General features: G+C 46.4%; 1 protein-coding gene across 2 annotated transcripts in view; it reads right to left on the bottom strand.

The window, feature by feature from the left end:
• EDC4 (enhancer of mRNA decapping 4) overlaps window positions 1-22,051 on the bottom strand; it is a 33,696-nt gene extending 11,645 nt beyond the window's left edge. Inside the window, exons 1-20 of one of the 2 annotated variants that reach the window (XM_062499840.1) lie at window positions 21,968-22,051; window positions 17,865-18,021; window positions 16,970-17,081; window positions 16,229-16,328; window positions 14,555-14,744; window positions 13,387-13,534; window positions 12,777-12,881; window positions 12,199-12,308; window positions 11,577-11,660; window positions 10,954-11,049; window positions 9,848-9,950; window positions 9,200-9,380; window positions 7,837-7,909; window positions 7,313-7,404; window positions 6,473-6,669; window positions 5,685-5,773; window positions 4,778-4,931; window positions 3,217-3,680; window positions 1,507-1,608; window positions 454-606 (exon numbers count right to left, since the gene is read on the bottom strand). In XM_062499840.1, the coding sequence (XP_062355824.1) occupies window positions 454-606; window positions 1,507-1,608; window positions 3,217-3,680; window positions 4,778-4,931; window positions 5,685-5,773; window positions 6,473-6,669; window positions 7,313-7,404; window positions 7,837-7,909; window positions 9,200-9,380; window positions 9,848-9,950; window positions 10,954-11,049; window positions 11,577-11,660; window positions 12,199-12,308; window positions 12,777-12,881; window positions 13,387-13,534; window positions 14,555-14,744; window positions 16,229-16,328; window positions 16,970-17,081; window positions 17,865-18,021; window positions 21,968-22,046 (2,789 nt within the window). In that variant the 5' untranslated portion in view covers window positions 22,047-22,051. Of the gene's footprint in view, window positions 1-453; window positions 607-1,506; window positions 1,609-3,216; window positions 3,681-4,777; window positions 4,932-5,684; window positions 5,774-6,472; window positions 6,670-7,312; window positions 7,405-7,836; window positions 7,910-9,199; window positions 9,381-9,847; window positions 9,951-10,953; window positions 11,050-11,576; window positions 11,661-12,198; window positions 12,309-12,776; window positions 13,188-13,386; window positions 13,535-14,554; window positions 14,745-16,228; window positions 16,329-16,969; window positions 17,082-17,864; window positions 18,022-21,967 lie in introns of those variants that run through there. The other variant, XM_062499842.1, reaches the window with a different exon arrangement.
• Between the last annotated feature and the right edge of the window lie 529 nt (window positions 22,052-22,580).

Raw genomic sequence — 22,580 nt, 5'->3', positions numbered from 1 at the left:
ATAGGCACATTTAGAAAAACACAGAAGCAACAAGCAGGTAATAAATTACAGATATTGCTGAACAAGGGCACTGTGCCACTGTTCAGAAGCCAATTAAAAATGGAGGCCATTGTGACACTCACAGCATCACAGTTCCAATAAAGCTTTCATTGAAACCAGTGAAATCGCCCAGTGTCCCCCTCAACGTGAATTTACCTCCCACACATTCTTCCCAAGCCCAGACTATATTTTGGATTTTGAGTGCCAGCTGGAGGTAATGCAGAACTATTCCCACACCTGAGTGCCAGTCAGTGTTTGAGTAGCCAGCAATGCTTTCTGTGGGTTCTTGCCCTTTGCAAAGGGAGCGAGGGCTGGGAGCACTTGGCTGCTGCCTCAGATCCCAATGGCTACAAGAGGCTTTGGCCCTGCCCAGATGGTCCTGGAGCCTCCTGTGCCCTGGCAAGCCCAGCATACCCATCATCTTTCTTGCCCTTCCGCTTTAGCTTTGGGGAAGCCCGGGGGGATGCCTTGACTTTCCAGTCCTTCACAGGCAGCCTCTGCGCAGATGCTTTGGCACCAAATCCACCTGACGTAGAAGCCAAGCTTGCAACTTCATCATCGTGATCACTGTGAAGGAACAGCAGGGAAGAGAACATCACTCACAACACTGGACTGTGTCAGCCTTCACTGTGGGGATGGATTCACACAGCCCTTCATCCACGGATGGCCAGAGTCAGCTACAGACAGCCCCACCTTAACCTTTCACAGTCACCTCTGCAGAGCTCAGAACAGGCTGCTCTGCTTTGATCCCAGTCTGCTCAGGCTGAGCTCGAATGCTGTGCAGTAAGGCTTGGAGGGTCCCTGCAGGGGACTCAGGCAGCATGGCTGAACGATGCCTGTTTAGCTGCAAATACTGGCACTCGAGCCCCAGCATGGCCTCACAGGGACCTCAAGCACAGCACATTTTTACAGCTTCACAGACAGCAAGCACTGGACACAGAATACTCTGCAAGAGCAGAGGAGGATCAGGTGAGCCTAAAACATCTGTGATCCTCAGTACCTTGGCGACTTTCACCTGCTAACCAGCTTCCAATAGAGGCTGCACATTTCAGTTTGAATTTATGTGTGGATTGTGGACAACCCTTAGCTGTCAAACAGGGCTGAGTTTGTCAGACAGACAGCATGTGCACACAGAACTTCAGGGGGACTCATAAGGGATGAAAGATGTCAGAAGCAAGAAACTTACTACTGAGGTAGTTAGACCTTATATAAGGTCCAATATTTGGAAACTGATCTCTTAATAGGTTTTTACTGGTAGTTAAGCCAGTAAAAGCTTGGTCCATGCTTTTTAGAAGCAGCACAGTCAAACCCGTCCCTACAGAGAATAAAATGGAGAGCACCCAGAGGCCAATCTTGAGATAAGCTGAAGTCATCAGAACATGAGGGAAGCTGGGCTGGGGCAGAGGCATGAATGCTACCTGAGCTTAGTCCATGAAGGGCAAGAGAGGGGGCTGAGCACTCTGGTACCTTTGTTCTGCACTGGCATCCTGGCTGTCATGCTGCAGAAGGTGGTAGCTGTGTCGATGGTAGGAAGAGCTCTTGTGCTTTTCTTCAACCTCATCCCTTGGGCTAGGGAGGGGAAAAAAGAAAATACCATCATGAAAGTCTCTTTGAGCTCGGATATTCACTCTCTCCATGTCTCATGAGAGATCCCGATAGAAAGCCTGCAAAAAAAAAAAAAATCAACCCCACACTGATCCCACAAATCCAGGAAGAGGCAGGTGCTGTGTAGAGGCACTAAACACTTGAACTTGTTCATGTGCTTTTCTAGGACCTCAAAAAGGAAGAAGCAGCTCAGCTACGCTTGAAGTACTAACCAAGAAATATCTCCCAACAGACATTCATACAAGAGAGGTAAGCCACTACTCAAACCTGGCAGCACACCCACACCATACTTCAATGAACAGCATAATCTTGGTTTTGTTTTTCTTCATTTAATACTGACCACTGAAGCAAAAATCATCAGTGCTTCTTAGTTCCTTAAAGTGTCTGAGGAAGTGTATGAATTTGACGGGTCAGCTCTAACAGACAGAATTGTAACAGTGGATCTAGCCTGAGTATCATAATGATTTTGAAAGCAAACTGCACATGCTTCTAGGCTGTCAATTAGGTCTGCCTGAATGCAGCTTGCAGGAAGCACTTTAAAAGCAAGTGAGCACTTGTGAAATCTCTCAGAGTCAGAGATAGCTGATCTGGAGCTCTGATAGAAGAAATCCTGAAGAATTCAAAGACAGAGTGGGATTGAGGCGAGTTGCAAACTCCTACAAAAGTATTTTCTCAAATTCATATTATGAATAAAAGAAAAAGTACTGTGTAGAAACACAGTCTTAATGTGCTCCCCAGAGCCATCAGGTGGGACTGTTTCCTGGAACACCATCCTCAGCTGTGGAGGCACAAGTGAGGCCTTCTTTGCAATTCTGATGAGGAACAGTTCAGGATTACCTGAGTGACAACACTGACCCTCTCAGCCTTCTAGTCCTGCTGAAAAGGAAGGTGTTTGCAGGTTCACATGTAGCCCTAGCCTAAGTGGTCTCTGGAGATGCCAGATGCATCAGGCTGCTCTCATCCCACTATAAGACAGGGACACTAATTCTGTGATGAAACCCAGCAATGGTCCAGCATAACAAATTGCTCCTTCTAAGCAGCCTAAGTGATGTTGCACCATCCTTCATTCCTACTCCACTGCCATTTATTTTCTGACTGCTAAAGTACTTTATTTATTTATAACACTAGCTGCATAGAACCAATCCTAGAAGAGAGACATACAATTAACCTATAAGCAAGCCTGTCAGTTATGTTGTCAATTGATTCAACAAAAGCCTGCAGGAATACATCATCTGGGCAAAATGTAGCTTGTACTGGTTTGATTTATAGAGTACATAGAAAAAAATCTCAAGTCTCCATGTGACCATGAAGGCCAACAAAGTAGATTTTTCACCATCTTAACAGAGATCACTTATGTTGCAAAGAGCATCAGAGAGCAAAAATGGTTAGAGGTGGACTAGGAAGTTCGGGACACAGACCAAGCACATAGGAAGGCTGACTCATCAGATCCTTTAAGGGAAAGAGGGATGGAGAAATGCTCTGGATTAATCACAACATAAAAGCTTTTCACCAAGCTGCTAATTTGGCAAGTGCAAACAAAGTACCCTGTGCCAGACAAACCCAAGTGATTACCTGTCTGCCATGCTGTTCCTGGTTTCCCGGGTTATGTCAGGAGCCGCTGGCCATGGCTGACTCACAACACTGTCAGAAGATGCATTTTCCTGAGTTAAAGCAGTCTCCAGTAATGATGGAGCATTCAGTCTGTCCACCTCCACTGGAGGCATGTCCAAAGAGTGGTGGCTGTGCTCAGAGTTGTGGCGGTTCCTGGGAGACAGCAAGTGCAGGGCTGAGGCAGCTGAGGCCATACTGTCTGCATGGTGCCCAGGCTCCAGCACCTCCCCAGGGAGCCCAGCTGGAGCCACTGCAAAGCTGCGCTGCAAGGTCTCAGAAGCAATCTCTGGGATATCCTGGGACATGGCTGTGGAAGCAGAGGAAATGACATCTGGGGAGCGCTCACGGGTGGGAGAAGCCTGGGGCACCACCAAGGGCTCCACTTCCTGCAGTTCCAGTGCTAGAGAGGAGTTTCCTGGTGCAACCTGAAAACAAAGATCAAACAAGAGCCTTTAGGATAATGGAGACACTCCAAGAACCCCCAAGAAAGGCCTTGTGCCTTTCACTAAGCTGACTCTGGAAACAGTCTGCAGTATCCTTTCCTCACGTGATCCCTGGCTCCCACTCCTTCATCAGACAGGAAATAGACATGTAGTGGACTCTTAGCTGGGCTAACAACACACTTAAGCCAATGCTAGTTTGAACTCACTTTCAAAAGAAAACATAACACTAATTCTACCTCCCTACTCTGCCTCCTCTTTGAGGGAGAACATTAGTTTTAACACTGAATATCTCTTGGACGAAAAATTTCTTTCAATTTCAAACTTTGGTCATGATCTGCTTTACACAACACCGGGAAATTAAAATTTAGGGATAGGAAATTGTGATTCCAGACTCATCAGACCAACAAGCAGGAATAAACCTTTCCAAGTAGCACTGTCTCTTAACACAAAGGCTGACCACATCCAGCCACTGGGATAGTGACAACACAAGCTAGAGCTGTCTCTGGTTTTCAGAAACAAGCTGTTCTATACATGGACAAGTTTCATCAATGTGGCTGAGTAAACTGGGCTGCACATCTGTGCCAGCAGCTGTGTTTTCCAAAGGGCACACACGGTCCCTGTTAACATCTAAGTAAGTGTAATTTCATAGAATCCTAGAAAGGTTTGGGTTGGAAAGGACCTTAAAGCTCATCTTGTTCCAGCTCCACTGCAATGGGCAGGAACACCTTCCACTAGACTAGGTTGCTCAAAGCCCCATCCAATCTGGCCTTGAATACTTCCAGGGATGGGGCAGCCACAATTTTCCTGGGAGTCTCTGCCAGTGCCTTACTACCCCCCGAAAAAAGAATTTTCTCCTAACATCTAACCTAAACCTCTCATCTTCTAGTTTAAAATCATTCTTCCATACCCTACTTTCATCAGCCCATGTAAAAAGTCACTTTTATCTGTTTTAAACACTGAAAGGCCACTCCATTTCTCCGAGCCTTTTGCTCTCCAGGCTGAACAATTTCAGCTTGTACAGGCCCATAGAGAGGTTCCTTGGCCCATGAGAAAGAAGGGAGCAGCATTTGGAGCCTTACTGGAACAGGTGCCTTTGGTGTCAGCTTGTCAGGGAGGCCTGGGATAAGAACAGAGTGACTCCTAGGACTGGTCTGGAGGCTGCTGCTGCTGCTGCTCAGCGTGAGGCTGGTGTCCAGCTGCATCTTGGGGCTGACAGTCAAGTCTTCTGATGCTCTGCAGAAACAGACACCAGCAAATCAAGCACCCCAAAGAAATGATTGATGTGCAAACACTCAAGGTGAGGAGATGGGCTGCAAAGATCAGTGGAGGAGCCCTTGCTCCTCCTGCTCAGCTACTCCCTGGATTGACAGGGAGCACTGGCATCCTCCAAGTCCCCACAAAGCACAGACAGATATTAGGTGGAAACAACAAAAAAGAAAAAAAAAAGGGGCATTGTAATCTTTTAGAGTTTGAGGGGTCAGTGAGAGAAGAGACTAATTGTATCTTCAGTGCACACTGTACAGAGTACAGGGAGAAACAGGACATTATGAATAGGTCTCACTCCCTTTCCCAATCCCTAGAAGTGAAGCTCTCACCTGTTATGCAGCCCAACCCACTGTCACACTGTAAGATTTTCCTACCAGTTCTAATTCTCTCCCTGTCCTTGGTGGCTGCAGTGTTCTATTACCTGTAAACAACAATGGCCCTTTGGGAAAAGCATGTAGAGCAACAAAACTGAGCTGCAATAACAGGATCCCTATGAGGCACACATAAAACACTCTTGCTGGCCCCTAGATGACAACAGGCATGTTCCAAGCCGCATTAAGGATGCAAAGAGCTGCCTACACAGGGACGCTGGGACTCAGGCCAGTTTCTAACTCTGGTTACAATCTCCTCTCCTACAATGCATGCTACAGCTCTGGCATCCCAAAGACCTGTATCAGTTCAGCTGCAGATGCATTATTTAATGCATCTCATGCTATTTACCTGGGCAAAGAGGCATCCGTGACAGAAGTACTGCTCATGGCTGTGACTGCAGTCAGGGAACTGACACTGCTGCCTGGAGAGACAGCGATCTGCAAGGAAACACACAGCAGTCAGGATGGGACAGAGAGCAACAACACAGCTCAACCTCAGAAAGGAAGACTCCTAGAGAGTCTTTGGTGAAGGAGGAATAGAAAACACCCCCATAGGTAGGGTTGTTCCACAGCTCAGGTGCTGGTCAAAGGCAAGTACCAAAACCTCCTCATCATATGGCTGCTTTTACTGAGGAACTGCTGTCCCCAGAGTGACCTCACCAGTGCAGAGGCAGAGGGCTTATGGCAGAGAGTGGGGTACTCCAGCAGGGTCTCACAAATCTGAACAGTCCCATCTACCTACCTGATAACTTCAGATCTGCATTCCCATCAGACAGGAAGTAGAGGTGGCATATTTTCTTCCATTACAGTTATATCATAATGCCAAACAACATGTATAAACCAGTAAGAGCAGTCTCTCAGCTTAGATCTTTAGTTATTTAGCAAACCTGTGTTTCTACAAAGCACACCTACATCAGTGGTTTAGCAGTTAAGCACAGCATTTACAACACAAGTTTAGGCCAGTTTAGTATTTTAGATGTGCCAACAGGTCTCTGCCCAGTCTGGTTACATGCAGTTTCCTGTATGCTCTGCATTCAGCTAGCAGAGCTTATCACAGTCATTACAGCTAGAAACATGCCCAAAAGTGCCAAAATCCACCCCCATCCCTTGCATCACCGTAACAGTGCTGATCTCTACCTGTTGAAGAGAAGTACTTGGTGTCATGAATGCATCTGGAGTCATCAGCTTGGGTTTGGCATCATTGGAGAGAGAAAGGAAGTCTGCTGGCACAGGCAGATCAGCGATACGCCGCAGGTCTGGCTGGGAGCCGTGCACAGACTCCTTTTCAGATCCCAGCCCCTCTGTGCTCATATCAGCCATATGGTCTGGAAAGGCTTCAAGGGAGAGATACAAATCAGTTTGGAACTTCCCTCCAAAACTAAAGCACCAATTCCATGAAGCATGAACTTATGCCATTGCATGCCATGCTTGACTCCAAAAAGAACAAACAAAAACCCTGCAACACTCCAGTCAAAGTTTAAAGCAAAGCAAATCCTGTGTTATGCTTTCTCTTTGTATGCCAGACTGGATTTTATCAGGCTTTGATAATAAAATGTCCAAGCTTCCTTTCTTCCCTAAAAGCAAGGCCAGTTGAACTGCCACATCCCAGAATGGTGAATGAGCTGAAAGAGTTCATCACAGACAGCCCAGCCCCCTTTACTCCCACAGCTCTGCTGTCCCTCTGATCTCTTCCACCTGACATGAGACAAACTTCAAGTTTCTTTCACAAGTGCCAAATCACCCAGGAAGGTGAACTCAAGCATGCACAAAGCATTAGCACTCCAGGTCTAACACATCCCAAACTCCATACTCACAACCAGGGTCTAACCAGCCTCCTGCTCCACTGTTAATCCATATTCAGAATTCAATGACACTACTGTAGTACAAAGAGATACCCAAAACCACCCTCCTGCTCTCCCCACCAATAAGCTCTAAAGGCTCAGCAACACTGAAGACCAATTTAACACACATGCTCACCAAACTCCTCATGAGAGCCATGGGAAGGCATGGAAGCACTTGTGTCAGGGCTATGAAGAGGCTGGAATCTAATCTGCACATCCTGTAGGGCCCTAGAAAGAGACAAGCATCTCTGATCACCTTAAGAACCACCAAGAGAAGACTTAAGACATCATTAAGGCTCAGAAGATTTCTCTTCACTGAACTAATTCCCTTGGAAAATGCTTCAGTGTTTTCTGCCTGTCACAGAAACAACAGAAGCTGATCCTCACTCAGCTGTGTCACCCAGTTCTGCCACCCAGGGTATTTGAGATGTTTGTTTCCCGGTACTTGTGTGTGAGCACAATTCTTAAATCACTCATGGCCATGGAAATACAAGTCTGTCACACCATGCAGGGCTACCTCCTAGTAAGGCCATACACAACACAGCCAGGAATTTCTATGGGGCCAAGTACATTTTGTTATAAGCAAAAGAATTCAACTAAAATTTCTACAGGTCAGCGCAGGGTTAGGACAACCTCAGACAGCTGCACACACATACTCACTTGGTGTGAACACAGAAGAGTTTTATCAGCACACCTGCTGCTGATTCAACAGCCCCAGAGCCCTGAGCACCTTCTGGAAGGGAGACAAATATAAAATATGAAGTTGCATGGAAACCACACACAAAGTACTATAAAAAAATCACAGCAGGGTGAACTGACAGTAAAGAACCAGCACGATACAGATTCTCTTTATCAGTGATCTGGATGAGGAGATCAAGAGCACTCTCAGTGAGTTTGCAGACAACTCCACAGAATCACAGAATATCCTGAGCTGGAAGGGACTCATGAGGATCATTGAGTTCAACCCCTGGCCCTGCACAGAATATCCCAAGAATCACTGCATGTACCTGAAAGAATTATCCAAAGGCTTCTTGAACTCAGACAGGCTCAGTGCTACAACCACTGCCCCAGGGCACCTGTTCCTGTGCCCAACCACCCTCTGCATGAAAAACTTCTTTCTGATACCCAACATAAACCTCCACTGACTCGGCTTCATGCCATTTCCTTGAGTTCCTGTCACTGATCATGGGATTGAAAAGATCAGTGCCTGCCCCTCATGAGGATGCTGGAAGACTGCAATGAGGTCTTCTCTCAGTCTTCTATTCTCCAGGCTGAACAGCCCAAGTGACCTCAGCTACTCTCCACACAGCTTTCCCTTCACCATCCTCATGGCCCTCCTTTGGACACTCTCTTAGCTTAGTGTCTTTTTTATACTGTGGTGCCAAAAGCTGTACATGGGACTCAAGGCCACACCACTGCAGAGCAGAGCAAGACAATCCTCTCCCCTGGCTGGCTGAGGATGCTGTGCACCACGTTAGGCAGGAGTGTTGATCTGCTGGACAGGAGGAAGCGTTTACAGAGGGGTCTGGACAGGCTGGATTGATGATTGATGGGCTGAGGCCAATTGTGTGAGGTTCAGTAAGACCAAGTGCCAGGTCCTGTGCTTGGGTCACAACAACTCCCTGCAGCACCACGGGCTGAGCAGAGTAGCTGCAAAGTTGCTCAGTGGGAAAGGGACTGCAGGTGCTGGTTGAGAGTAGCTTAAAATGAGCCAGCATGTGCCCAGGTGGCCAAGATGACTATTGGCATCCTGGCCTGTTTCAGCAACAGCGTGACCAGCAGGATCAGGGCAGTGACCAGGCCACACCTTGAATCCTGTGTTCCAATACTTGACAACCCAGCTTAAGCCTGATGAAGAAACTTTTACTAACACCCAATCTAAACATCACTGGGCACAACCTGAGGCTGTTTCTTCTTGTCTTGTTATTTGGGAGAAGTGACCAGCCTTTCACAAGAAAGTCAGAACCAGCCAGGAAAAAAATCCTGATCACACAGGATCAGACAGCCAAATTGTGTCACCTACCTACACTCAAGCTGTCATTTTCCTCTTCTGCTGGGAGCACCTCGGTGTGCCGTAGCCGGCAGCGGCTCACGGCCTGGATGCCAAAGCTCAGCACTGGGTGGGTAAGGAGGAATTCCGAGATGGAGCTGAAGTAAGCTTTGCCCTCCTCTTGGTTCTGCATCAACTCCATCACATACAAGACCTGGAACAACCAGAAATGGTAAATCAGAGCTTTCAGAGCAGACTATGCATATGTGTGGGGACTAAGAGCTGAGCATCCAAAACAGATTTGGAACAAGGCAAATAACGTGAGGAATAAAGCCTGGATCTTGAAATTTGAAATGGAATATTCAAGGGAAGCACAAGCACCACATTCTTAGGCGAGTCAATGCTGATCAAGAACTCAATCCTGATGTGCCAGATAGTATCTCCAAGTATCTCCAAATGAGAGCTTTACAAAGTGACAAAATAATCCTTAAGGCTCCTCAGGATTACTCAGATGAATTGCTACCTTTTCTCATCTAACAGTGAAATTGCTGAGTCAACTTCTGCATTTTTATCTACTAACATGGAAATCCCGGACCTAGGCAGTAGAGCCAGTCACACACACAAGGCCAATTCTGTTTCAGCCAACATTTCCCACAGGCAGCAATAAAATGAACTACTTACTTTTCTCTGCACGTCACTCAGTATCAGATATTCAGCCGAGAGGTCCAGGCAGACTTTCAGGCTGGGAAGAATACTCATGGAACCAAAGATGTCAGAAGAAAAGCTACAAATACAAATAAGAGGGAGGGGGTGCAGACAGCAAGACAGATTAGCCCAACCAGCATGACTGTTATGAAACTGCACTAATTACCAAAACTCCCACAGAACCTTAAGGAGTTTACAAACCTATTACAGTGTAACCACCCACTAGAACACAAACACCTTTGCTGAAATCAGCACTGACATCAGCTAAGAAAGCATCTGGGAGATGGCACAATAGGATCAAGTTATGTACTCTGAACACTGAAATGAAAGCTGACACTTTGTCATTACTCAACATGTGCCACATCCATAGGAGTACAAGAGTCAATGCTACAGATTTGAAACAAAAAAATCCACCAAATAGAATAACCTTTCCAAAAGTTTTGGACCTTCTGTAGTGTGAGATGGAAAAAGCAGCACTCAGCTCTGTGTCATATTCTTCTCACTTAAAGAGGGAAAATCCAAGGTGGCTTAAGCATGTGCGTGGTGATAGAGGCCATGATCCACCATCAGAAAAACAAAATCAGGGAACCTAGGCTGGGTCAAGGGATGGACTGAAGCACAATTTGAATTTCTGGACCTATACGGCTCAACATTTAAATCCTGGATAATTTCTGAAGCTCTATCAACATACCAATTTCTTATAACTTAAACAGAAAAAGCACTAATAGGAAAAGATCCCAGATTGGTTACTGAATATCTAAAATGTCTAGAGAAGAAAATATTCAAGGTGTGCAGTTTTGCTATGCAACCTCCCCTCATGCTACAGCTATGTCTATGCTTTACAGAACAAGGTAAAGCCAACAGATCTTGGTAACACAAATAATAAAGGTATAAACTTCCCTGGCCTTGCCAAAGCTTGTCCTGACAATCTGCCACAGCTGAGAGCTTCCAACAGGAGGTTGGAATGGCAAAAGAGTAGGCTCAAATTTGGGCTGGAGTAAAATTAATTGGACATCAGGGATCACCTGTGCAAATTCAGTAACCCTAAATCCCACCCTTCAGGGGCATCCACCAACACGTACCGAACAGTCTGCAAACAGGTCCAAGACACCGTGCACCACATCTTCAGTTCTCTGTTCTGATCGGCTCCTGTGATGAGAAACCTCCAGAAGGGAACTCTGTAGGCACAACAGATACAAATTCTCTTAAAGATCCGGTCCTTTCCAGAAAAGCTCCTCTCAAGCTGCACATGGCTGATTTTGCCCAACTGTGGCTTAAAGTTCCTAGAAAATTTCTGCTCTGAGGCAGACTAGAAACCACTATACCTCTCAGAAATCCTAAGGCCACAACTGACTTTAGAAACAATAACAATAAAAGCTGTATTTCCAGCAACATCAGTTGAAATCTGGAGGGCTAACAGGCCATTTAAGACTGACCATACCACAAACCTGAGAGGACTCCTCAATTTAAAATTCTCATTACTTTCATGGAATTGGCACTATGATTAAGGTCACTTTAGACTGTGCTTCAGAATCTTATCTATTTCTCCATCACCAGAAAACTGACTACAAAGATGACAGGATTTGTTCCTGCTACAAAGCTACAATTTTTAAGTATGATTCAGTTACGAGGAACTTTCATGGCAAGGCAGAGTTAGAAAACAATGCTGAACTTTAATACTTCAAGCACAGGATTGGGGACTTACTCTGGGTCTTGCTTTTTATGGTTGTCACAAAAGAGCAGGCAGGAAAGAGGTCTACCATCATGGGGTTTCCACTCATGAAGACACCTGGGAATAAACCAGTGAAAATATCCAAGCGTGAACAGAGTGGTAAATGAGGAGGATGCTGACACTGAGCACACAACTCCTTGTCCAGAAGCAACAAAGCATTACTGACTTGTAGCTCTTTACAAGTCTTATATAAATTAAGGGAATCACACAGACAAATTTTGTTATTAATAAATAAATAAAATCCCATGTTGCCATTTGGTCTGGTGTCTTAATAGAAATACAATGCAAAAATAAGTGAACATTGAGAAGAAGAGCTCAGAGCAGCTTCCTGCATTTACATGGACAGGGCAAAAGAATTTGACTACTGCTTGTGCCAAGCACAGAAATCCTGTTTCCAGACACAGCTCTCTGCTTTTTCCATAAGCCTGTTATATTCAGTGATGCAAATTTTCAGCAACAAATTACAAACACTTATGCTATGTCTTTGTAATGTCCTGAGAATGACCATCATAGATGACTCTGTATCACAGAAATTCTCCCACAGAAAACACTGCTCTCTGTTCCAAGATCCTTCATTTTCCAGTTCTCCAGTTACCTTGGCTCATCCTGTCCCTCAATATAGATCTGCCAGAATTTTACAAAACCATCATGGCTTGCTGTGGCCAACACAGTTCCATCTGGAGAAAGTGCTCCCTCGCTCAGGCACTACATAGAGGGGGGAAAAGAGACACAGAAAAGTAATTTTACAGCTTTTCTTATTTTACAAGAAGAAAAAGCTCTATCTTCATGCAAGAATTTGACTAACAATCTTATAGTAGAGAAGGCCAGAGTGATTTCTAACAGAAAGTGGTAGCTCCTAATATTAAGCCTTTTAACCCTTCACAGAACAATTGACAGGGACTCTCCTTCTTGGTAGTAATAAACCATCACCTTTTCCAGACAGCAAATTCAAGTACAATGGATTCAGTTGCCACTGCTCTTAGTGTTATTCATGTTATGAATAGAGCTCATTTTGATTTGGGATCTTCTCGCTTTTCACAATCATAATCGCCTCACAACTGTTTGTTTTTTTTGTTTTTTTTTTTTTTTTTTTTTTTACATTCAGCTGTTCTAAGAACTGCAGGTCCTGAGACACTATAGCCCAAAGAAAACCAAAAAAGCCCAGTTTTGTACCGTGCTGTGGCCTTTCACCACAATGAAACCTTCTTTGATATCAGGCACTTCCACTGGCCAGGAGCTGTTGTTGGTTCGGATGATGTCCAAATCCCACACCTCTGCCTGGAAAACAAACATGTAGGCACATAGGTTTACTTTTATAACCACTGGTTTGATCCAGAGAACTTCCTAGATCCTTATCTTATGGCCTGATACACCAGCCCAATGGCAAGTGTGTGACATAAACCTTCCCATTTCCACCCAATCTGGCCATTAGATGCTTTTCTGGCACTGTACATAACACAAGGAATTGCTCTTGGCATTTGTAGCTGCTGCCCACCAAGCCTCTCCCTCAGGTATTGGCTCAGCCTGAACAGACAAGTGATGTCTCTGTTTCAAGTGGTCCTTGGTATTTCATGGTGAGCAGAATTTCCCTTTCCATCCTCCTGAGGCCCAGAGAATGATCTCTCCTGGGAAGAGAGTAATCCAGCATCTTACAGGAAGATCCCCAACATGGACTAGACAGCAGCCTTTACAACTCCATTGCAAACTCAGCTCTTTTCCTCCATTAAATTCTCTCCTTCCAATGATAAATCAGGGCAACATTTCCAAAGTAGAGGTTCCTTACCCTGTCCTCATGCAGCAATGCCAATGTCTGACTCCCCTCTTCCCCGCTCTCCTCGTTATCGTCCGGGATGAAAGGGCACCAGATGATTCTTCGGAAGGTGTTCAGTGGGGTATTGTCAGGTCGCTTGATGTTAACCAAGATCTCCTCTCTGATCACCAGGGTTAAGAAATGTAACATTCTGGCTCTGTTACTAATGCCCAGCAATAACCTGTTCATGCTTGGTCTGCTATTTTAATACTGTTAAACCTCATGGTTTTTTGGGCCACTGATTCAAAAAACAAGCAGGTAAAGAGATTCTGCTGAGAAAGCAGTTAAGCTAGAGTTTCTTCACTGACAGAAGAGCTTCAGCTTACAAAAGTCATTCTCACAATTTTCTCTTGCAGGCTGCAGTGACAGGATAAGCACAACAGGGGCACGCAGACACATCAGAATGTGCAATCCACGCAACAGCTTATGATTAAATAATTTGTTAGCATTGCAACACTACCAAGAGAAAGACAGAAGAGCTACCACATTACCCCCAGCTGAGTGCTCAAGTGCACCACTACAAATTAGGGCTTCAACAACAACCACCACTTTTGCTCCAGTTGCTTTTGAAATGATGGTACACAATTAAAATTAAAAAGCTACACTCTAAGGTGACATACCTCACACGTTTCCCAGAAGCACTGAGCAATCACTCCCAGCAATTAAAAAGAAAATATTTAGGGTAATGAACACTGAAAATAAATTTCAGGGCCACCAAAAGGATGATAGGTTTGGAAGGAACATAGTGAGTGGACTGCAAGTATTACATCCTCTTCCCCAGAGAAATAACTGAGGAAGAGAGCTAGAACCAGACAAGAGAAACCTCTGTCACACACTTGAGGTGACACCGTGCACACCCAAGGTCAGCTGGTACAGACTGACACTTCTCACTGTCTACTCTGCCTGGACCAGGAGCACAGAGGAGCTCCTAGAATTTCAAGCAATGCAGTATCAAGTAAAGATTGTGCTGAATGCAGGTAAAAGTTGACTGATTTGATACTCTGGAAGGGGCATAACTACTGATCTTCCCCCTGCAAGCTGCTTTTCTACAAAGGCTACAAAGTTAAACGGCAATATTGAAGTCACATTCACATCTAATCACTACACAGAGACTGACAGGACATGTATTTGGACAAGATACTGGATTTTTTCTTTATCCATGGCCAGGCGCCAGACAAAAAGGTTGCCAGCCTCGTCCAGGCAGGCCAGCTGGTTGGAGTTGAGGTGAGCAAAGGCCAGGTCTGCCACTCCTCCTGTGAATCCCTTCAGCAACGTCCGCTCAGCAGTGCTGACACTCAACACCCGCACCATAGCAGAACCATTGCTGGCAGCTGTGAGACAGAGGGAGAAATCACCATTTTTGTCTGTGGTTTCTCTGCATAATTCTCATAACCTTCCCCTAACTGCCATAAACGTCTCATAATTTCCAGGACGATCCTCATTAAAGATGCTGCAATTATATGCCAGGCCTTAACCTTCATCCCATCGCCACACTTCCAAGGCAGACCAGTGACAGTGAATTAATTTTATTTGCAATTTAATTTTCAGTTACTGGAGAAAAGGAATCACTGAGCAGCAGACAGCTCGGACACATGTTCCATAAGGGGAAGCAAAAGGCATGAACATTCACCCTGCAAAAAGCACTGGTTTTTGGCTTGCATGACTGAAAAGAAGATTCTTCAGAACATGTGCACACTAAGCAAAGTTTCCAGGTTCTCCTTTTCAGACAGACACCAATCACTACAAAACAGACAGTCTTACAGAAATCAGGGTGCTTCCACTTCCTGATGCCCATGCCAGCCCTAGCAAATCACTCAGCTTCCCAGTGTTACTGCACCCAAGCTTGTAAAGTATTTTTACAAGGGTGAGACATCCTTAAGCTACTATAAAATAACCTCAGCTAAGAAAAAACACAAGAGCAGAGTAATAGATTTCATGAAAGACCAGATAAACTGGTGTGAGAACTAAGAACAAAGAGATGCACACTCTGTGCTTCTATGAGATCAGAAAGAGACACTGTAGATAATTAAGTGTTCATTTCATAGAACTCTTAAGGTTGGAAAACACCTTTAAGATAATCAAGTCCAAACAGCACAACCCTCAAGTTCACCACTAAACCACGTCCTCAAGTGCCATATCTACATGTTTTTTGAACACTTCCAGGAATGGTGACTTCACCACTTCCCTGGGCAGGGCAGTTCCAATGTTTTAAAATCCATTCCATGAAAAAAAAGTTTTCCTAACATCTAATTTAAACCTTCCCTGGCACAGCTTGAGACCGTTTCCTCTCATCCTATCACTTTCTTTCCCATTTGCTGTGAAACAATCTTTCCCCGTGGTGTTCTGCTTTCCTTTCTCTAGTACACAAGACACTGCATCTGCACTGCTCTTTGGATCCTCATAATTTAGACTTAAACTCAACTCTAATTTTACACAAGCAAATCCATCACAAACACTTATCTGCTCAAATTACCATGGGGTTATTTCTGTGCTTGGCTACAGAGCAGTTTGTTTGCTGCAGAAACATTTAATTAGAGGAAGAATCTGCACATCAGCTCTCCAGTAAAACCAATGTACTCCTACAACTTTTCCTACATCCCCACTGAGTCCTTCCCTTTATTCCTGACTCTCCCACAAAACAAATTCGTCTCTCCACTGTTGCTTATATTCCCTCTACAACAGCACTGTGATCTGGGTATTGTGAGGTATGTTTCAATTAGTGCCAGTTATATTGTTCTGATGTCAACTCTGCCTTTCTTAATGATACACTGAACAAAAGAATACAAATCACATCCAAGACAAGAAGGTATCTCACCTCTAATGGCATAAGCCAGGTAAGAATTTGAAACAGCTATCAGATTGCCATAATAGTATTTCTGCTCCCAGTCATATCTAGCAACGGGCTGTATTTTCACCTGTTCAGGAGAAAGAAAACAAAACATGAGAAATGTCTGGAATTATCTTTTCCATCTTTGTGGTCTCTCAGTCCACTGCACACTAAGTAACATACTGTAATGGAAAATGGAAAAACACAAATTGGAAAATTAAGGAACAAAGTGGAAAAGGGCTGAGTGGATCATGACCAAAGGTCTCTCTCCTAATCATCAGCATTTTCTCTGAGCATGGCTTAGTTCTCTGCTCAGCAGCAGCTCTAATTTCAGCACAGTGATTCTTGCAGCTCTGCCCTGCTGACCAGAGCCCTCAGCAGGACTGATGCCAGCAAAACAGCCAGGGAAACCCTCCCTTCAGGGTCCAGGGAGGAAACAACCAGCAGAAATACTTTGTGGAGAAATTACACTTTCCCAGGAACCTACAGCTTAGATCATGGACTTCTGAAAATCAGAGGATAACTTGGCCAGACTCTGGAATAACAGAAACAATCAGTTACAAGATGCTGGTCCAACTTTTTTCTCCTTGTTAAACTCTGACAAACTTCTGCCTAATAACGAACTCCTATGACACAAGAAAGAATGTATTTATTTCTGTTTTAAAATATTCAAGCATGAGCTGATGCTATTAAAAAAAGAGACAGACCATGCTTTCTCTTGCTCCTTACCTTGTTACTTCCTCTGGCCTTACTGGTGATGCTGGAATCACTGCTGGCCACTATCTCCACATCTTTTGCTGATATAACTAAGCATGTGGAACTGTCGTCACCAGAAAGGCAGCTTTAAAAAAAAATACAAAGAGGGGTAAAAAATCAGACAGGACTCACAGGAACAGAATATTGAACACTCTATGCTAAATTTATAATTTTAACAGCGACACAGCAGGATTTGTGCATCTAAGAGCTTGAGCTGAACAACTGAAGACACTCCTCTCAACTGAGCCTCCCTTTCCTATGTGTGATGGGTTTGAGAGTCAAACACTTGCTTTGTTCAGCCTAAAAACCTTCAGTTCATTTGACTTGAGCACAGACCTACCTTTGATTCAAGTCCCCAGCACCAGAAGGTGTGGAGAGACAAAAACCAACCAGCCGAACCTGATCAACAAAACAGTGCACACTGCTCGTGGCTCTCATAGCATCCTCTTTCAAAACCATGACCAGAGAACCCAAGCAAAAGCAACTTCCATAAGCTCTGCAACACCTCAGGTGACTTGGGTCCCTGAAGGAGTCCTGCTAGACATCTACAGGGGAACCACAAGTTTCAACCAGAGCCCTCATGATTTACATTCATGCTGACCTGCAATTTTCACCATGTACAGTCCTGTTCCCCTTCTCTGAACAACTCTGCAGATATTCTTTAGTTCCAGAGCTGCAAGGATGGCAGACTCTATGCATAGGCCCCACATAAGCTACAAAAGCTCTAACCAAGAGCAATACCTCACAAATGCCACCTGAACTGAACATAAAACCCACTGTCACACTCGCAGCATGCATGTCCATGCTCAAGGGAACCGAATTTGAGCTGTTTCCTATTCACTCTCAGAATTTCTTTGACAAAACTTACATGACTTGTTTTTCCTGGAGGGCTCCTAGAGAGATGCTGCGATGCACTGGCTTGGCCAAAGCAGGTCCATCTCCACTCCCAAGGGGATCAGGCACCAGCAGCCCATTCAGGTCCCCGTTATAGGAATTCGACGGTCTCTGGTTCTCATTCACCGAACCTGAGGAAAAGCATGACCAGCTGTGTCCAACGTGCACTTAAAAGAAATAGCACTGTGTGAAATACACTAGCTCCAGATGCTTTTTGTCAGCCTCTATTGGTCTGTCAGGTAGAATACACTGAACTGGTTGGGAAAGATGTCCTACAAAAAGGATGTGTAAAGAGACCTCCCATGTGATGAGAAACTCACCTCCACACATCTGAGTGAAACAGCTTTTTCTTAACACAAGCCATTCCAGCAGATCACAGAAACTCCAAAGAACATGCTTCAAGGAACTTACCAGACTCAAGGAGCAAATAGCCCTAGATTAGAAAGACTAAGCTGGTAATTCAGGTTTACTGAATCAAGTGCCAGACCAAAAGATTCTTGACAGGTCACTTCTAACCCTAAGGCCTGCAGAGAGACCTCTGAAGTCCAGCAGTGTAGGGACCAGCTGAAACATTTAGGGCTGGCTGGAAACAAGATATTTGTTACTTTCCAAAACCCAGCTTCTGACTGGGAGACCTGACCTCAAAGTCCAGCTGTTTAAGTAATTTTGCTAGGAAACTCTGCAGCTGTGCCTATGGAATTCTCATACTTTTCCCTTGGTTGAACAATGACATAGAAGTCTATAGCACTCAAATTCTGTGTAAAGCAACCATTTCATCAGAGTTCCAACTGTGCTTTGAAGAGCCTATGTGCCCTGACTTTGCACAACTGGCCTAGAACAAGCTGCTTGGTGGCTTCCATGCCTTCTGAAGGCTTGAGGAAGGGACAGATGTAACAGGGGGTGAAGGAGATTCTTCTTCTCTAGCAAGGGAAATATTTGACAGCCCCCACTAGAGAGCAAGGCCTCTCCATCTGCACCCCCACATCAGCACACCCAAGGAAAAACCGCCTGTCTCAGCAAATCCTCGCTTGAAATTTTCACTGGTTTTGAAACCCGAAATTTTGTATACTGTTGCCAGGTAACAACTGCTGCTGAGCTCTTGCAAAATGGCTGCTCCCAGGACCAGAAGCTCCCCCATCACTGGCACACGTAACAAACCTAAACATAACTGTGGGCAAGAGGCAGATCCTTCCAAAGTAAGACAACCTTTCCACTACCAAACAGGCTTCAACAGATTCGGGTGAGTGCTGCTGCCTAAAACACAACTCCAACTATTAATTTGCCAGAATAATATTTTAAATTCTCCTGTTTATGAAGAGTCATTATGGACATAGAAATGTGCAGTGACAGGGTACCCTGATGCAGGGACAATTTGGGCACTCACTTCAATGTACCTGCACTGCATGAAGAAAAAAGCAGCAGCACTCACACAGCACAGGGAAATTCAGGCCAGGGAATGTGATCCTTTAGCCACCTCACATTGGTGCTGTGCTTGCTGCCACAACATTAAGATGTGTGTCTTATTCCCACAGCATATGGTGGGTGCTTGTCCAGTTGCAACTACTTCCACTGACAGCACTTATCCTTTGTGACCAAAGACAGAAAAGCATTCCCTACAGAAACAGCATCTAGTCTCCCAGAGAAAGATGATATGTGCTTTGCCCTTTTTGCAGCCACAGCAGAGTCTCATGTAAGTACTGCTGCCCTTTTACAGACAGCAGGATAGTGATGTTTGCTCCATGAGAAAAAGGACTTCCCAGAGGCTGATGGGCCCAACAACAGTACACCCAAGTTCAGGAATGGGCATAGCTCATTCTGTGTTAGTGGAAGCCAGACAAGCCCAAGTGCTGCCTGTGCACAATCCTGGAGGCATGAAAGAAGGGAAGAGGCTCTAGTTAGTAAAAACATGAACTAAACCAAAAGGTTAACACAGACTAGTACATCCAGGCCTCAAAGGAAGAGTGTTTGTATTCATTAGCTTTTCAAACAGCAGGAGCAGTCAGAGCTGAGACACTGAACTCTTCCTGCTCCCACCATCAGCTGCACCAGGAGATGCCAGCCTGTACTGAACAGAACATTGCCCTGATACACCATGAGCAGGGTGAGCCTGGTTATCAGCAGAGATCTCTGCATGGAATGAAGGATCCTGCCCACCACCAGCAGGGATGCTCCTCTACAGCACAGTGGCACTGACAGCCTGTCTCCATGTCCCAGCAGGCAGGTCCATGCTTTGGCACCAGCTCCTGAAACACCAGATGAAATTTGCCAAAACTGGGAGAAATTGAGTCAAGAGAGACAGACTGGGTAGTGGATTACATTTTCACAGTCACCAAACACAGCAGAATTTAAAAAGTACTGTGACAGCTGTAAACACTTTAAAGCAGGGAATGTTTCTTGTCACCTGCCTAGACAAGATCTAGAGGAACACAACATTGCTCACAGCTACCTGCACCTGGTACTGCAAAACTTGAAGGCTTCTCTATCCCTCTCCCCTGGCATCCTAACAGGAATTTCAGAGACCTTCAGCTAACATGTGCACTCTTCTTCTTCCCCTGATGTCAGTCTTGTCAAGTTTATTTGCTGTTAACCAGGCAGTGATTTCTGGTGAGAAACACCACAGGTTCCTTCTGTGAACTTTCTGCCCACTCGCTCCTTTTCCTCTCAAAAGCCTTCCTGTGCACTGGAGTTGACAGAAAAGGTAAAAAGAGAATGAACAGGAAAGAAAAATGAAAATAAATAAGCCGTATTCTGTTAATAACTCCCTGACTTCAACCAGCAGGAGAAGCTGCTTCAGGAGAAAGTCAAGTCACCTTGAGTAACAACTCCAACCATTTCTCAACCACAACATATCCTTTCAGTTCAGAAACTGTGAAATGAGTGTTCCCCATCCCTGCACTGAGTTCTCCTTTCAGTCTTTCAAGTATAGTGCTGCATTACAAAGAATTAATTTTGCTTATAAGAATTGGAATTCAGGAGTGTGCTAGCACTCCAGAAAGCAGACAAACTATTCCAATTAATGAGAAGTTTCTCTATGGGTAGTAGAGCTAATGAAGCTGCCTTCCTGCAGGTTTGCTCCATCACTTCTTCAGCCCTCCACAACAATCCCACACCCAACCTCTCTTCCTTTTGGCCAAGCAAAAAGGCAGCACACATGGCAGTTGCTTTGGAGGTAGCACATTCCTGCTGAGCTCCAGGACATTTAGAAGTTATAGTACTCCTGTCCTGCCTTTCCCTTGAAGGGAGCACAAGAGGGGCATAATTCTGTCTTCTACCCAGAGGCTAAGATATTTTTGCAAAGCATTCATGTCTTGGCCTCCTTCAGAGTGTTACCGCACCACGTTTGACTGAAACACCATGGCAGGTTCATCCAGGGAGATCAGAGATAGCCTAAGCTCCAGGAGAGTGGGAACATTAACCAGCTGACTCCTGAGCCCGCTGCTGATACTCTTACAGGCAGAGAAGTATAATAGTTCAAAGCATAGGGAAAGACTGATATTGGTGATCCCATTTCACATACAAATGAGGAGAGTGAAAAGTTTGTGTAAAGGGTGAACCCGGCACTGATCTCAGAGCAGCCGGTCACCCCTTCCACTCAGCCCAGCGAGACGCCTGTGAAACACTCCAAGTACCCCTGGTAAGGGGGACAACTCGCGTCACGGAGGTCGGTGCTATTCAGCTCCCAGCAGCAACACCTCTCAGCTGAATGAAGCCCCGAGACCGCGGCAGCAGCGAGCGCTGGGGCCGACCTGCTCTCGCTCTGCCCAGCACCAACAACGCCCTCCCTCAAGCGAGGGTCCCCGGGCCGGGGGCTCCTCTCCTCACCGGCCGGTTCGCACCGCGCCGCCGGCTCCGGGTTGAGCGGGGAGCGAGGCAGTGCCGAGGGGGCCCCCCCAGCCCTGCGCCGGTCGGAGAGCGCCCCGAGGCGAAGCGGTCGCGGCCGCGCTCCCAGCGCCAGCGCTGACAACCGGCGGGGCGGCGGCGCAACGGCCGAGGGGCTCCCGCGGCCCGGCCCGAGACAAGGCCCCGCCCGGCCTGGCCCGGCGGCTTCTCGCGCTGCCCCCGGGCCCCGCTCCTCACCTCCCGGCCGGTCCAGCTTGAGGATGTCCCGCAGGTGCTGGGTGGCGTCCTCGATGTCGATGCTGGAGCAGGAGGCCATGGGGCCCGGCGCGCCGCCCGCCCGCGCCGCCGCCGCCACCGCGCTGCCCGGCCCGGCCCCGCCGCCCGCGCTTCCGCCTCCGGCCCGGCCCCGCGAGCGCCGGGCGGAAACCGCCACCCGAACGGAGCGTTCCCGGCGCGGCGGGGGCGGGGCCGGGCGGAGCCGGGAGTGGTGGGGCCGGGCCGGGCGGCGCGGTCCGGGGCTCCCCCGCCGCCCTCCATCCGCCCCCGGCAGGCTGGGGACAGCCGGCCTGGGCGCAGCCCTGCACACACCGGCTCCCACCAAACGAGAGCTGGCTGCACACACAGCACAGCGCGGAACCTGAGCGGAGCTTCGGGCACAAACTGCCGGAGAGCGGCACGGGACCCACCCTCCGTGTTTGCCTGTGGAGAAACAGGCGTCGTGTTCGGCTTTGAGAGGGCACGGAGCCTGACTACAGCTACCATCATTGTTGTCATCCTCTCGTATTTTGTGGGGAATTTGCATTGGTAAAATACAGCAGGGGAGAAGTAAGCTGTCAATGTTAAAAACTGA

Source organism: Cinclus cinclus, chromosome 11 (genome assembly GCF_963662255.1).
Source record: "Cinclus cinclus chromosome 11, bCinCin1.1, whole genome shotgun sequence".
NCBI lineage: Eukaryota > Metazoa > Chordata > Aves > Passeriformes > Cinclidae > Cinclus > Cinclus cinclus.
This window is presented reverse-complemented; position numbering and strand designations above follow the sequence as displayed.